Here is a 16,680-nt window from a genome sequence, read left to right as displayed (position 1 = left end):
GGTAGGCATAAATGGTTATGGAGGAACCTGGAAACCTTAGCATATTTTGTGCAATTTCGAAGAACTTTAATCCAATCACACCATGCGTTAGAACCCAATATTCCTAAGAGAGAAAATCTATCAGCAAAACGTGAAATTGAAAGAACTAATGGTGTGGTAACTTTTTCTAACATTCCATCAACTGGATCTGGGCGTTAATTATCTTCTTCAAACTGTTCATTAATATGAACTTTTTTGGATAAATAAGCTTTTGTTGTGTATCAAACAAGTAACTCGGGGGGTTAATGGACAAGTAATTTCTTTTTGTTTTAGGGGTGAATTAGTATATTAACTGGTTTGTTTTATAAGAAAAACAGATGCTAATCAACCAGTTTAATTGAATGCCGTGTAAGTAAATTATGACATGCAAATCAATGGTGTAAATTAAGCCTGGTTACCATGGAAGATTACGACATAGATGAAGAGAATAGTGATGACCATTGCAAAAACACTGGCTTGTGATGAGGATGCCTTTTCGGCTCCCTTTTTCTTTAATGCATTGATTCTCTGGTTCCTTGCATGCCTCAACCGTGAAAGCTGAGAAACTTCTCTAACCAATTTGAGAGCAGCTTCGCGGCTACCGGGCTGTAGCGGCGGTTTTTGAGGCTTCTTTGAACTTCCTCTGATCCCTCGACGTTTTCAACCAATATTAGAAAAAATGTCAAATGATCTCTCGGATTTTACCGGAATCCGACGTGAGTTGTACAATACTTTAATTTCATACATCAGTTATCAACGATACGTTGCACATTATGTTAGGCCGCTTATTTATTCAACAGCATATATACTAAAATAGTTTATAGTTGGATTATATATAAATATCATTCATCTTTAACTTCGCATTCTATATCAACAACAGATTGTCATTTAGGGGAGAATTCATAAAAAAAATATTGATAAATTTATTGTATTTCTTTTAAATCTTTTTTCGCAAGCTGCACTTCTATTATATCTCCTTAATCTATTCAACTCTTCAAAAAACATTTCTTCATTGAAAAACCTCCGAAGTTTTATATCCTGTGTTGGGAAATAAACCAAGTACAAGTAATTTCCCTATAGTCAGATTAGTGAGAATACGAAATAAAAGCGGAAAAATAATACCCGAAATTGATAACGGAGTTCAACCAATTGTGCTTACGTCTCCGGACTGCTGTAGATTTTTTACTAAGAGAGAAAAATTACAGGTGTTTACAAAACGCTCACTACTCACAAGAAAGCTCTCTAGTATTGGGAGAAAGAAATGATTTTTGGGATGGTTTTGAAGCTAAATGAGCTAGGGTATTTATAGTTGAAACTTAAGGACTTAATCTTGTAAATACCCTAAAACCTAGGGATTAATTGTGATTATCTAATTATCATTTTTCAACAAACATCTACCAAACTTTGAAAAACTATTTTTCAAAGAAACATTTACCAAACTTTGAAAACCATTTTCAAAGAAACATTTACCAAACTTTGAAAATCATTTTTTCAAAGTTGGTTACCAAACTTGAAAACCATTTTAATACTTTCAACAATCTCCCACTTGAAGACTGATTTTAATCTGTCTTCACACCTCGATCTATGCAACAGCTTTTCTAGTCTTGTTACTCTAGCATGCCAACTGAAGTTGAACACGTCTTTGTCAACATATCTGCCGGATTTTGAGCTCTACTGATCTTTTCAAGTTTCAAAATCTCATCTTCCAGAAGAGACCGAATAAAATGATATCGCAATTGTATGTGCTTTGTCCTGGAATGAAAATATGGATTCTTTGCTAGATGTATAGCACTTTGACTGTCGCAATACAAGACATTGTTTTCTTGTTTCTTGCCTAACTCTTCCAAGAAACTTTGGAGCCAAACCATCTCCTTGCTAGCTTCCGTAACAGCGACATATTCTGCTTCAGTATGGAGAGCAACTATCTTCTGTAGTTGAGAAACCCAACTCACTGCGGTTCCTCCTAGAGTATAGACATACCCTGTAGTGCTCCTTCTGATGTCAATATTTCCGGCTAAGTCAGCATCTACATAGCCTGTCAGTATCGTATCTCCACCTTTGAAACAAAGTGCTTTGTTTGTGGTACCCCGCAGATATCTGAGGATCCATTTGACTGCTTCCCAGTGTACCTTGCCCGGATTATTCATGTACCTGCTAACAGCTCCCACTGCTTGAGCAATATCTGGTCTGGTACAAACCATGGCATACATCAGACTTCCAATCGTTGAGGCGTACGGCACCTTCACCATGTGTGCACGTTCTTCCTCCGTCTTTGGTGACTGTTCTTTGGAGAGTCTAAAATGAACACCTAAAGGTGTACTTACTGGTTTAGCATCTTGCATGTTGAACCTGGAGAGTACTTTGTTGATGTACTCAGCCTGTGATAATATCAAAGTCCCTGACTTTGTGTCTCTCTTGATCCTCATCCCAAGAATCTGTTTTGCAGCGCCCAGATCCTTCATGGCAAACTACTTTGATAATTTTTGCTTCAAGTTTATAATCTCTTGCATGTCTGAGCCTGCAACGAGCATGTCATCAACGTACAACAATAAAATAATGAAGCTATTGTCGAACCTCTTAATGTAGCAACAATGATCTGCTTGGCATCTGGTAAAACCACTACTACTCATGAAACTATCGAACTTCTTGTACCACTGTCTAGGAGCTTGTTTTAAACCATACAAGCTCTTCTTCAACCTGCATACCAGATTTTTCTTGTCTGCCTCTATGAAGCCTTCTGGCTGCCTCATATAGATTTCTTCCTCCAAATCACCATGAAGGAAAGCTGTCTTTACATCTAACTGCTCAAGATGTAAATTCTCTGCAGCTACAATTTTCAACACCAGTCTGATTGTAGACAGTTTCACGACTGGAGAGAAAATTTCATTGTAGTCAATACCTTCTTTTTGCTGAAAACCTTTGACAACCAATCTTGCTTTATAGCTTTTGCTCCCATCGTGCTCTTTTTTGATCCTGTAAATCTACTTGTTGTGAAGTGCTTTCTTGCCTGGTGGTAATTCAGCTAATTCCCACGTCTGATTTGACAAAAGCGAGTCCATCTCATCTTTCATGGAAGACTCCCACTTGACTGAATCCTCCACTTGCATTGCTTCATCATAGCACTCTGGTTCACCATTGTCAGTCAGCAACAAGTAGTGCAAAGAAGGAGAATACCGTTGAGTTGGTTTAGGAATTCTGGATGAGCGTCTCAGTTCTGGTGTGCCTGGTTCTTCCTCTTGAACTGCTTCAGGACTGATCTGAACATCATTTCCAGAAATCTCCTCGAACTCAGAAAATTCCTTTGTTTCAGCTTCGGCATTACTTGATTCTGCGGTTGACCTGTCTTTGTACATCACATTTTCATTGAAAATGACGTCTCTGCTTCTAATGATCTTCCGATTTTCGTAGTCCCAAAACCGGTAACCAAACTCATCACCACCGTAACCAACAAAGGCACATTTGTTGGACTTAGCATCAAGTTTACTTCTTTCAGCAGAGTCTATATGTACATAAGAAATACAACCAAACACTCTTAAGTGTGAAAGGTTTATTTCTTTCTTGCTCCAAACTTCCTCTGGTATTCTGCCATCCAAAGGAACTGAGGGCCCACGGTTGATCAGGTAAGCTGCAGTGTTGATAGCTTCAGCCCATAGAAATTTGGGTAATCCGACATGTATCCTCATGCTTCTGGCACGTTCATTCAGAGTTCTGTTCATGCGCTCTGATACGCCATTCTGCTGCGGTGTTATGGGAATTGTTGTCTCCATCTTGATCCCATTGTTTGCGCAGAAATATCTGAATCTACTATCTCTGTACTCTCCTCCATTGTCAGACCTCAACCGCTTGACTTTTAAACCAGTCTCATTTTCCACCATGGCCTTCCATTTTCTGAAGGTATTGAAGACTTCTGATTTCTTCTTCAGAAAATAAACCCACACCTTCCTTGTTGAATCATCGATGAAGGTGACATAATATAGTGAGCCTGCAAGAGATGGAACTGGGGATGGTCCCCATACATCAGTATGAACCAATTCTAACCTTTCTGCCTTAGGTGTTCATTTTCCACCATGGCCTTCCATTTTCTGAAGGTATTGAAGACTTCTGATTTCTTCTTCAGAAAATAAACCACACCTTCCTTGTTGAATCATCGATGAAGGTGACATAATATAGTGAGCCTGCAAGAGATGGAACTGGGGATGGTCCCATACATCAGTATGAACCATTCTAACCTTTCTGCCTTAGGTGTCTGCCAATCTTTGCAAAACTGACTTTCTTTTGTTTGCCAAAGATGCAATCCTCGCATAGTCCGACATCTACATTCTTTAGATCCGGCAGCTTCCCTTTTGACAGAAGTATCTTCATTCCTTTCTCGCTCATATGGCCAAGCCTTTGGTGCCATAGGCTTGATTTTCCATCAACATCTGCTACTGCAATGATATTCTCTAAATTTGAGGTTACATAGAGAGTACCAGTCTTCTTACCACGAGCAATGACGAGTGCTCCTTTGGTAATCTTCCATTCACAGCCTGAAAAGGTTGTACTGTATCATTCTCCATCAAGCTGTCCTACAGAAATCAAATTTCTTTTGAGACCATGAATATGTCTCACTCCTGTCAGCTTCCAGGTGGTCTGGTTTGGCAGCTTTAGTCGGATGTCTCCTTTTCCGACGATCTTCAAGGTTTCATCATCAACAAGATGAACCTTCCCAAAATCACCACTGACATAGTTCTCCATGATTTCTTGGCATGGTGTGGAGTGGAAAGATGCCCCTGAATCCAAAATCCATGATTCAATCGGACTGTTGAAGCTTAAAATCATAGCATCACCTGTCTCCTCCGTCATGTTAGCAGATTCCTGTGCGCCGGTATTTTTTTTCGGTGCTCGACAATCTCTTTTGAAGTGGCCCTTCTTTCCGCAATTATAACAGGTAAAATCTTTATTTCCTGTTCTTGATTTTCCCCTTCTGGATTTCGATCTGCCACGATTTGAATTTCTTTCTGAAGTTCTCCCTCTGGACTCCGTGTGTAAGGCTGAGGAGGTTGATGCTTCACCCGATTCTCTCCGTCGAATTTCTTCGCTCAGTACCAGATCCCGAACATCGTCGAATTTTAATTTGTTGTTTCCCGGCGAACTGCTGACTGCTGTAACAGTAGCATTCCAACTGTCTGGTAAAGATGATAAGAGAATTAAAGCTCGAACTTCATCATCAAATTCAATTTCCACTGAACTCAACTGGGTTGTGATTGTGTTGAGTTCATTTAGGTGTTGTGCCACCGATGCCCCTTCCGTCATCCGCAAATTGAATAATCGCCTCATCAAATGAACTTTGTTTGAGGCCGATGGCTTCTCATACATACTGTAGAGAGCCGTCATAAGACCCGCCGTGGTCTTTTCCTTTGCTATGTTGAAAGCAACATTGCGGGATAACGTCAGTCGGATAACTCCGAGGGCTTGTCTGTCGAGAAGAGCCCAGTCTTCATTCTTCATGCCCTCTGGTTGTTTTCCTGAGAGGGGTTGATATAGATTTTTATGATATAGAAAATCTTCAATTTGCATCTTCCAAAATCCAAAGTCCGCACCATCGAACTTTTCAATTTTCACATTCCATTCGTCTGCAGCCATCGCTCCCACTCGAATCTGGTTTCGTTTGGATCGTTTCTGACAATTCTTGCGAACCACCATGTATTAGAACACCTCCGTCGATAAATTTGTATCGCCGACAAAATTTTACTATTCACGTGAATAATAACCTCGCAAAAATTGACAAAATTCACAACCAAAAAACTCTGATTACCAGTTGTTGGGAAATAAACCAAGTACAAGTAATTTTCCTATAGTCAGATTAGTGGGAATACGAAATAAAAGCGGAAAAATAATACCCGAAATTGATAACGGAGTTCAGCCAATTGTGCTTACGTCTCCGGACTGCTGCAGAGTTTTTACTAAGAGAGAAAAATTACAGGTGTTTACAAAACACTCACTACTCACAAGAAAGCTCTCTAGTATTGGGAGAAAGAAATGATTTTTGAGATGGTTTTGAAGCTAAATGAGCTAGGGTATTTATAGTTGAAACTTAAGGACTTAATCTTGTAAATACCCTAAAACCTAGGGATTAATTGTGATTATCCCATTATCATTTTTCAACAAACATCTACCAAACTTTGAAAAACTATTTTTCAAAGAAACATTTACCAAACTTTGAAAACTATTTTCAAAGAAACATTTACCAAACTTTGAAAATCATTTTTTCAAAGTTTGTTACCAAACTTGAAAACCATTTTAATACTTTCAACATCCTGACCAGTCACAATCTCTTTACATAATCATTATCAGATTCACGTGATCTATCATAGTCAAATATATTATCTTATAAGTCATATATTTGTCATCTCAACCTATGAATAACCATTATGACCGTAGACATGATACCAACATTAAGGGTTAATATATAAATCACAATATATGATTGGAGGAGAAGACTTAAACTCTCTTTTTCTTTCCGAATCTCTTTCTCTATACTGCATATAGTTGTCTTTAACTTATCAAAATCATTAATTGCTACTCTTAATCTAAATCATAAATCATAAAAGGTAAATCACCTATAACCGTCACAATCTTATTTCTCCTATCAACGAAATTTAATTAAAATTAATTCTAATTAATATTTTCCACATCTCTTTTCCTGCATATAACAATATAAAACTCAATGATTTAAATTTCTGTAAAATTTTAACTCTCCCAGAACTGCATATAAAGTTTTATACAACTCAAGCAGTTAACTAAATGATCCAGATAATATGATGGGCCTTTTCCGATCCCAATATACTAAACCCACCGAAGTTAGGACTACACTCGCAAGCTTGGCCCAACAAGAGCCTACAATTTGTGCATTCTTAATCCCTTTTTTCCCCATCGGCCAGCTCTTATCCTAAAGGCAATTAAAAAAGAAATGGCAGAGTCAAGGCGAGAAGAAAGGGTTTGCAAAAGTTTAAGGTTCACAATCGAAGCCACCAAGGATCTACTTGTGGGAAAATGTCCCCAATGGGGTGCCCCAATGAGACAGTCAAACTTTGTTTTGTCACAAGATAAGGAGTCATGGTTTGTGTGCCTGAAATGAGTCCACCACTATTTTCATTTTTAGTGCACCAAACAAACGCAGCGCACCGCCGCCCCTTTTAACTCCACATGTGCCCCCAAACTGTCAGGTTACCCCCCCCCCCTGTTTCACATACATTTTGTCCTCTTCTTAGGACCCCTCCCCTAATCCTTATGGCGGTTGTCCTCTTTGACAACTCAAAAGGTACCCCTTATTCCTCCACCGCTATTAAGTGAAGACTCAAGATATATGCAAGGGATTCCAAAATTTGATGAACCAAGTTATATTCAAAGGCTAGTAATTGCATGAGATGTCTTTAAACTATGATGGGCAGCTGTGGTTATGCAGCCATAGCCATTGATATGTAGAATAATGCAATGGGAGAAGGAGAATATACTTTGGTTGATCCAATGAAAAGAGGTAGCCAGTTTGCTGACATGACAGTAGGTGACACATGGCTCAACTATACATGTATAACGTCACCATCAAGGTACCACACCAAGATAGCGAAATGTGGGGTGGAATGCCACGTTGGAAGGACATACGTGTCACAAACTTAAATCAAAGGAAAACCAAAGTTATGATAGTGAAATTTCTTCGCCCACCACTTGACCTCCTTCTGCCCTTTGTTTTTTCTTTTGTAGCTCCATCCATCCATATCTACACGCACACATACATAAATATATTATTCAGCATACCCTAATACAACATATATATTCAAGTCAAAACCTTAGCATTTTTTAGTAGTGAAATGATTTATTATCAATTTTAATTTTTTTATCTTTTTAGAAATATATTTAAAGTTTAAAATTTAGGGTTTTGACGAGATTAATAACCGGAACATAATAGTTTTGGAATTCAATGGGGGAAGAGGCCATTGATGGGGGAGACCTAAAAGGTCAAATACGGTAAGATGGGGTTTAAATTTCGATATACATAGTACCATGGGGCAAATAATATTGGTATTTAATTTGATCACCAATAAAGTAATAAAATAGAAGCTCGTAATAACTCATTAAGTGATCTTAGTAATGATATTTCTTTAAGTCTTAGGTTCGAACAATTGTATCTACAATATATGTATGCATTGTCAATAAATTAAAAAAAATTTAAACAAATAATATTTTGTAAACACCGTATACTACTATATTTAATACAAGTCATAAACATAAGCGTACATATCAAACATAAACATAGAGGTATGGCAAAAGTATTTATCAAATTTTATCAATTTTATTAATCAAGTACCGAAGATTACCACAATTACTTACTCTCACAATTGATTTTATATAAACAAATTTTTCACCTGGTATCATAATTTTTATGATCAAAATTTTCCTTTGAATATACCTTAGTTTATAGATATCAATATATAGACATAATTGTTCATTTGCTCAGATAATGAAATAATTTAGATAGTTCTTATGTCATAGTGACCGCTAATCGGATAATTTTGAGCGTCTGATAATTTTAAATCTTAAAATAAAGATTAAGCCCATGCATGTTAATAATTAATGTTTGATTACAATATTTAGTGTTAAATATGTTATCGAAATGCATATTTGTTCTTAAATTTTAAGAAGATATAATGAAACCTCCAAAATTAGGAGTTGTTATAAATAATGATTCGAGTCACAGGGACGCCGATTACTTGAGGAAATTGTGTAAGAGACAAAGACACGTGTCGGTTGGAGTACAAAAAAAAGAGTAGATTGGGGCATTTTTTTGTTTGATTGCGTTCATGGTTGCATGTTTATTGAAGGCACATGCTTGCATGTGAAAATATGGTGAGTTAGACAATGCATGAGCCTATGGGGGAAAAGCATACGAAATATAATAAATAATTTGAATTGTTGGACAAAGGAAGTATACAAAAAAACCACCCCCCAAAAAAGGGGGGGGGCATGTGGTGGCCCTTTCATTGGTAAAATGGTATATTATAAAATTTGCAAAATGGGGTTTCGTCTAAACAGCTCCTGACCAGCATCCCACATGTCCCAATCCCAAAATCAGACAGCTTGGCTTTCATGTTACCACACGTGTTAGCCCTTAAATGTGAAAAAGAGATTCCTCTCCTTTGAATCATTATTTGCCCCTTTGATCCTATTGGTGGGGTAGTCATAGAAATATAAAAATAGTAACACCTTCATCTTATTCAAATTCAATTCTACCCTAAAACATATAATATTTTCAGTATTCCTTTTCAGGTTTGAGACGATTATAAAAATAATATTTATTTATAATATTTCTTAATTATGAATAATAAAGATACTTTATTTGCGTTGGCATAACTGTTTGAATTCATATTTCAGAGAAGAATAACACTTTCTTAATCGCTCAAATCACTTTATAGGTTTATATTTTTAATAAAATTAAATCTAATACATGTTACTTTAATTTACATTAATGTATTTTAATATAATATATTCTATGTAAAATTTAGATTTATGATTTTAAATTTTGCACGAATCAAACTATTTTAGCATATAAAGGGATGATTGTTATCCATAGAGGTCATGGGTTCGAGTATCTTCAGGGGATTTGAGCGTTCATTATCAAATGATTGAATACCTTTAGAACATATATTACCACTTGTAATCATCTTAGATTAATAAAAAGGGTTTTAAAATTTTAAATAGGCAAAATTGTGTAAACTTTAAAACAATTTGTGTATTAAAAATGATTAGGATGATCCTAGGTTTGATAAGGTATTTGAGTCACCTAAATCTGACTCAAAAAATAATTTTTTTCACCTACACTCGATTTACAATTAGGAGGGTTTCACCTTATCTGATTTTTTTAGATTAAAATCTACACTCGAACTAGATCTCAATATTTTTATGCTACGTCGGGTTAAATCATATTTATTTCACTCTAAAATCGAATCTAACTCGATCTAAATTAATTTTTTTAAAATAAAAACTATTCGAATTAAATCAAATCATCATAAATGTAACACTCACAACCCATATACATCTCGAAATACGACCTAAAGAAATCATATCAACTTAGCAAACATTTGATGTACATAAATGCTTAAAATTTTGTTTCATTTAAACATAAATTTCGTAAAGTATTATAACATGAAACAATAATTTAAATAAAAACATTAAAACTTTTAAACCGAGCTATTCAAGTTTATTTCCCTTTGAAAACCTAAAAACCATACTATTATGATTTTATCAAAAATTATGTAAATTAACATCAAATATCATAAACAATTCATATTCCTTTCATTCGTACATATTTCAGAACTTTCATCTCATTTTCACATTCTTTTCTTTCATATTCCTGTAATAACTTTCATATTTATTTGTATAGCCCAATGTATATATAAGAAAATACAATGTACGTGAGTAGAACATAAGGTGCGCACTAAGCACATCACGGTGTCAATCATACTAAAACATATAATGCATTTCAAGTGCAATCATAACATTGAGCACTAACGGTGCATATCATAATGTACACAAACGTATCATAATTGAAATGAAAAGTACTCAACTTAATGGCATGCCAAATGTAACGACGACTCTCAATGCAACATACAATGATCTTTTAGATCATATCATTATCATTTAATAATCAACCTTTCAGAATTAGAAATATTTTTAAGTCATTTTCATAAAACATAAACTTGAGCAGTTTATACCCTAAATCATTCATAAAATATTCATTAAACATTATGAAAATAATTCATAGTTAAAGTATAAAACATACTTGAAAAATAAAGTGCGGTTGGCTTATCACAAATTGTCCTCGTTTAAAATAAATTAATAAATAAAATATACTCATTTCAACACTTTACTTATAAATCAAAATATAATATTCATTAAGTTTTAGGTTTAATCCTTTACTTTTTATTGTTTCTACTACAAAGTCTATCGAAATTTCATACTCTCGTAGTTTACACTACCTTCAAAGAAGTATCATTATGTATTAATATACATACTTAAAATTTATTCTATTTATACCAATGGAAACTAGACTCGAATATGAATCTAACCACATAAGGCATTTCTTCTAGTTCATCTTGTAAAATTTATAGCGAATTTTCAAAGCTGGCTCACTAAAACTGTTTTGAGCAGAATCTGTTGCCTTGTTTTCTGACCTATACTCGATTAAAAATTCATATCTTTTTATATACAACTCAAAATCAGTAGACATTTATTTTAAACAAAACTAGACTGACATACGAATCTAACAGTATAAAGATCATCCTATAATCATTTCTGTATAATTTATTGTGATTTTCTAAACTTACTATTCAAATAATAATTTCTAGACAGCTTTACTTAATTAGCATCCTTAACTTATTCCATAATTCTATTACATACCAAAAGAACATATAGACTTGAATCACAATTTACATAACATTAGGAGTCACATCTTACCATAGTAACTCCGACATTGGCTCATCGCAAGCCAATGTTGATTCGATAACATAAATACAAATGAAATCACTCACCTTTGTCATACTACCGAACTTTATATGATACTTCTTATTCACGGGCTTTCTCCTTTCCTTTTGAGTCATTAGGAACGCTAGATTAATCGTAGTATGACAATGTAACATAATAACATAACATATTCAACTACATGATAATATCGAACTAACATGATCCAAACTTAAATATAAAATTCGATAGAAATAAAATCGATACTTAAATTGATATAAAACTAAATCATACTTCCATTGTAATTTCAAACTTCTCAAAATATTCACTAAATTATATAAATATTTATTTCCACTATCGACCCCTCAACTTGTGCCAATTACACAATCAATACACTAATTATGAATTCTTTCTAGAATTCATCTTAACTTTTCCATTAAATTCATAATGATCCTTCACCATTATGATCATCGCACATCATGGTTTTCAGAACCAGACCGGTTAGCGAACTGGCCATGCTACATGTTCATTGGTTCAACCGGTCGGAAGAACCGGACGACATCATAATTATTTAAAAAATTAAATAAAAATACCAAAATTATTTAATAAAAAATAATTTTTTATATCACAAGTCATATTCAAAGCAAGTCATAACATATATAAATTAAAAACCATAAAATCAAGTGAAACAAAATGATTCAAATTAACTACAACATAATATTTAAGGTAAAACATATTAAATAATAAATATAATTATATAACTATAATAAAAAAAATTTAGGGCTAAAAAAATCATAACAAAATGATATTGTTTGGTTTAGTTTTTTTTTTAAAAACAATCTCACATGGCTAAGAAACATAGAAGATCATCCCAAAAGTCTAAAGAGTAAAAATATGAGAACAAAACAATCCCACATTGCTAAGAAACATAGAAGAGCATCACAACTAACTTCTATAAATAATAGAGGTAATTTAGCATTCAAAATCATGGAGCCTTTTGGTGAGCATTGAGTGAATTATTCTTTCACTTCAATCTAGCTCGAATTTTAGGCTTCAATTGAGCTTCTAATTTTTTTTAGTTCAAGCCTTTTTGAGTTCAAGTTTCAATATTATATTTCGAGTTCGAGTTGAACTTGATAATTTTTAACTTGTAAGTTTGAGTGGAGTTGAGCTTACTTTTAAAGTTTTCAAGTTCGAGTCGAGCTCAGCAATACTCGAGTTCGACTTGGCTCGTTTAACAAATGATGTTTGGTTTAATTTTTTTTTAAAAAAAACAAAATTTCTGGTTTTTTCCGATTTTCATCCGGTCCGGTTCAAACGGTTCAATGGTTTTGGCCGGTTCATTAGTAGCGGTTCAACCGGTTTAGATTGAACCGGACTAGACAACGGTTCCCGGTTGAACCGTCCGGTCCAGTTTTCAAAACAATGTCGCACATTAATTAATAAAACTTCTAGCACCTTAATGAAATAATCAAATACATACTTTAACTTTCAAAAACTTACAATTTCATCCTAAACTTTCTTAGACTTTCAAATTTAATCATTCATCCTTATAAACTTGCAATTTGGTCACAACTCAATATTTAAACTCAAAAATAAGCATACTAATAAAATTTCCAGCTATGTAATATTTTACCCAATTGATACTTTCACATTTAATAAGCTTGCAACTAAGTCCTTAAAGTGTCAAAACCTTTCAAATTCCACCTTGAAATTTACCAAATTTGCAATTTGGTTCCAAACAACTTTCCAACTTAAAATTCCAGCATTGCATAATTAAAATTCAACATTGAACACCCCAATTATCACATTCTTGCTATAATATCCCACAATTCTCAAAACTTGTAAATTAGCTCTTTTACTATCTCAATGTTCCAAATTAATCTCCAAATCACATAGACCACTTCTAATATCAATTATAAACCATAAGAAAATTTTCAACATTTTCCCTTATGGTCAAGCCTACCTATACAACTAGAACTTGATTTCCATTCAATTTCAAGCATGAATTCAACTTCCTTACCTCAATATCATGTTAAATTAATCATCACAACATCAAATTACATCAAAATTCAACAATTCTCCATAAACCCTAATTAGGTCAAAAATCATTTAGGCTTATACACATAATTTAAATCATCACACATACTTTAGAATTAATCTACAACGTAAAACATAATAATCCTTTATCAAACCCTCAAAATCACAAAACCTACATAAACCCTAATTTTCAATCTCTTCAAATAGACATGATCACCATGAAATATTTATACCAAATGATAGAGAATTTCATGTAGATTAATTCTCTATCTAATAGCTTAATCCAAAAATCAATCAAATGAGCTTAAAAATAAGCTTGCAAATTATTACCTCTTTTTGCTATGGTCCTCATAGTTTTGTTGGAGGAGAAGAGAGAAATTTTCAGGTTTTCTATCTATATTAACTAATACACATGTCATAAATTAATATGATTGAATATAAAATTCAATTAATGTGAAATTAGCATTTTACCCTTAACGAAACACGATAATTTCAACTTGTCATTGCATTATCATTCATTATAACATTCCAAAGTCAAAGATGAACAAATAAAAATTCACTTTCCATCTTTGCCCTTGCAAATTTCCAAAAATTGCATTTTGGTTACTAATTTCCACTGTTCAGTCAAATCTAAAAAATTGCATTGATATGTGTTAAATTTATCTGATCTAAAATATGAAAATAATATTTCCAACCCTTATTTATCATCCTTATATTTTTTGTGAAATTTTGATTTGATTTGATTATCCGATTTCTATACCGAACTTTATCTCTTTATAGCTTTACACAAATCTCATACCGAAAATCCGATTCCCACGAAAAATATTGTTTTAGGCCAAATTATTCTTTTGGGCTAAAATATATAACTTTTCAAAATTATATTTTGGTCCTTAAACTTTTACAAAGTTTATACTTTGCCATCAAACTTTAAAAACTTACAATTTAGCCAGTAGTCAAAATTTGGGGTATTACAATCTATGAATAAAATAACCATCCATATAATGATTATATTAAATAGGTAATTTTTTATTAAAAAAATAATTTTCATTCAACTTTGTTTTATAGGCATTTTGGAAATTTCAATTAAAAAAGCTTAATCTTCCTTTCTAGCTTTTGGGTATTTCTCAAAAATAGTAAAATAATGTTAAAGGTTTTGAAAATTTTCTCATTTTGATAATGTGAAGAAGGGCACATGCAAGCCATTGGAGGGGTGGGGCTTTGGTTCCACTCCAACTAATTGAACCAACAAAATGAGTGGCAAACAAGTGATTAGTTAGGCTTGTTGGATGGTTTATTTCATTTTTATTTCATATCTTGTAAACATTATGATGTATAACAAATTGTTTAAAATTTTGTTAAATTTAGAGGTAATCATAAGATTTCATATAGATGAATATAAATTTAATAAATTATAATAAAAATTTAAATAAGATAAAATTATAAAATTTTAAAGATATAAAATTAAATCATCAATAAAAATATTTAATTTATATGAATATTTAAATCTTATAAGAATGTTATAGCACTCTTAATACCACCACTATTTGTTTCTTATTAAATTATCGATCAAATCTTATTAGATCCTTTAAGTAATGTCAAATGTTCGAATCTTAACTTTTACAAATAGAACAAAACATATTGGTAAGGTCATCCTCACCTCTGCAATACTTAATACAGATTAATCGATCAATAAATCATATACTAGTTATAAAAAATAAAAAATTAATCAACATAATCATAAAATTATTTTTTAGTGACAATTTGTTTTTGAAAATTTAATGACGATTTTGTTATTTGATCTTACCCTTCTTTTTAATATTAAATTAATATACGACTACTAAACAAAAACCATGGAATAAAGAAACCAAAAACTTTATTATTCCACCAAAACCAAAAATTAGCTGGCATTAGTACGTTATATTTTATTAATCAATTAATTAATATGATTATTAAATGATGCCTTGCTTAGCTTAAAAGACCAAAATAATAATAAATAAAATAAACATCACGACTGGAGCTCAAAAAGAAAGAGGAAAAAGTCATGTATACACAAAATTACAGGAATTTAAAAATCTCACTCAAAAAACAGTTTCCAAAAAAATTTCATAATAAACACCTGTTCAAGAGTTGACATTAGACGAAAACCGATTAGCCGCCGGCGAGAAACTCGGTGATAGCCGTCATGGCCCGAACTTGCATCTCGAGAGCCGCTATGTAATCGCTAGTTTCCTCTAGAAGGTTCGTGAAGGATAGTTTCCGGCAACCGGGAACGAGACGTCCCAAGACCTTTAACTTCTTCTGAACGAGAGGCGTTTTCCTCTTCTCCCTGTTAATCGCCGGCTTCTTCAACCTCGTATTGGCGACGACCTTGGCCTTCTTATGTTTCGACATCTTGCGAGCGGTGAGGATCGCTCTGCTCCAACGCGTGGTTCCTCTGGCCAGAACTGAGAGGACTCTGTCAGCAGTGTCGTGGATTTCCTTGGGGGCAGAGGTACTCCGAGAACGACGGAGGGCCTGAATGAGCTTGGAGGAGTAGATGTGCTGGTCGCGTTGCGTTCGCCATCGCTTATTTCTTTGGTTACGTTGATGCGAATGGGAGGAAGCAGGCTTTTTGTCGATTATCCTTCGTTTCCTCTGTTTGAACGCGGGACACGTGTCGGGGGCGGCATCGAGATTGGGTATGAAGGAAGCCATGGAAAGCAGGGAATAATTGCAGGAAGAAATGAAATGAGTCGGAAATAAAGAAGAAAAGTAACTTGTATAAGTTGATGTTATGGCTTGGGATTTGAGTTTGAGAGAGAGGAGGAGGGGCTTGCAATGACTTCACCCAACAACAAAAACACGCGGGTTCCAGGTTATGTGCTGTGCTGTTTTTTTATTATTTAATTTAACACATTATCTTACTCGTGACTATTCATTTTAACACTCCTCAACCGTTTCTTTTTTTTTTTTGGGTAAACTACTTCAATAGTCACTAATATTTAGGTAAGTTTTACTGATGTTTCAAAAGTTATAAATCGATCACTAATGTTATCGTTTGTTACAAATTGGTCACTCGCCGTTAACATGCGTGACGGAAAACACACGTGGACTGTTAACATCTGTTAACATGCTTACCTGGATGGTATA

General features: G+C 33.8%; 1 protein-coding gene across 1 annotated transcript; it reads right to left on the bottom strand.

The window, feature by feature from the left end:
* Window positions 1-15,571: 15,571 nt before the first annotated feature.
* LOC120128808 (transcription factor bHLH149-like) lies at window positions 15,572-16,307 on the bottom strand. The gene has a single exon (XM_039146436.1). The coding sequence runs from the start codon at window positions 16,243-16,245 to the stop codon at window positions 15,700-15,702; it is 546 nt and encodes a 181-aa protein (XP_039002367.1). The 5' UTR covers window positions 16,246-16,307; the 3' UTR covers window positions 15,572-15,699.
* Window positions 16,308-16,680: the final 373 nt, after the last annotated feature.

The sequence above is a fragment of the Hibiscus syriacus genome, unplaced genomic scaffold, assembly GCF_006381635.1.
Source record: "Hibiscus syriacus cultivar Baekdansim isolate YM2019G1 unplaced genomic scaffold, ASM638163v2 tig00110482_pilon, whole genome shotgun sequence".
Taxonomy (NCBI): domain Eukaryota; kingdom Viridiplantae; phylum Streptophyta; class Magnoliopsida; order Malvales; family Malvaceae; genus Hibiscus; species Hibiscus syriacus.
Note: the sequence above shows the minus strand (reverse complement) of the source record. Positions and strands in the feature narration are given on the sequence as shown.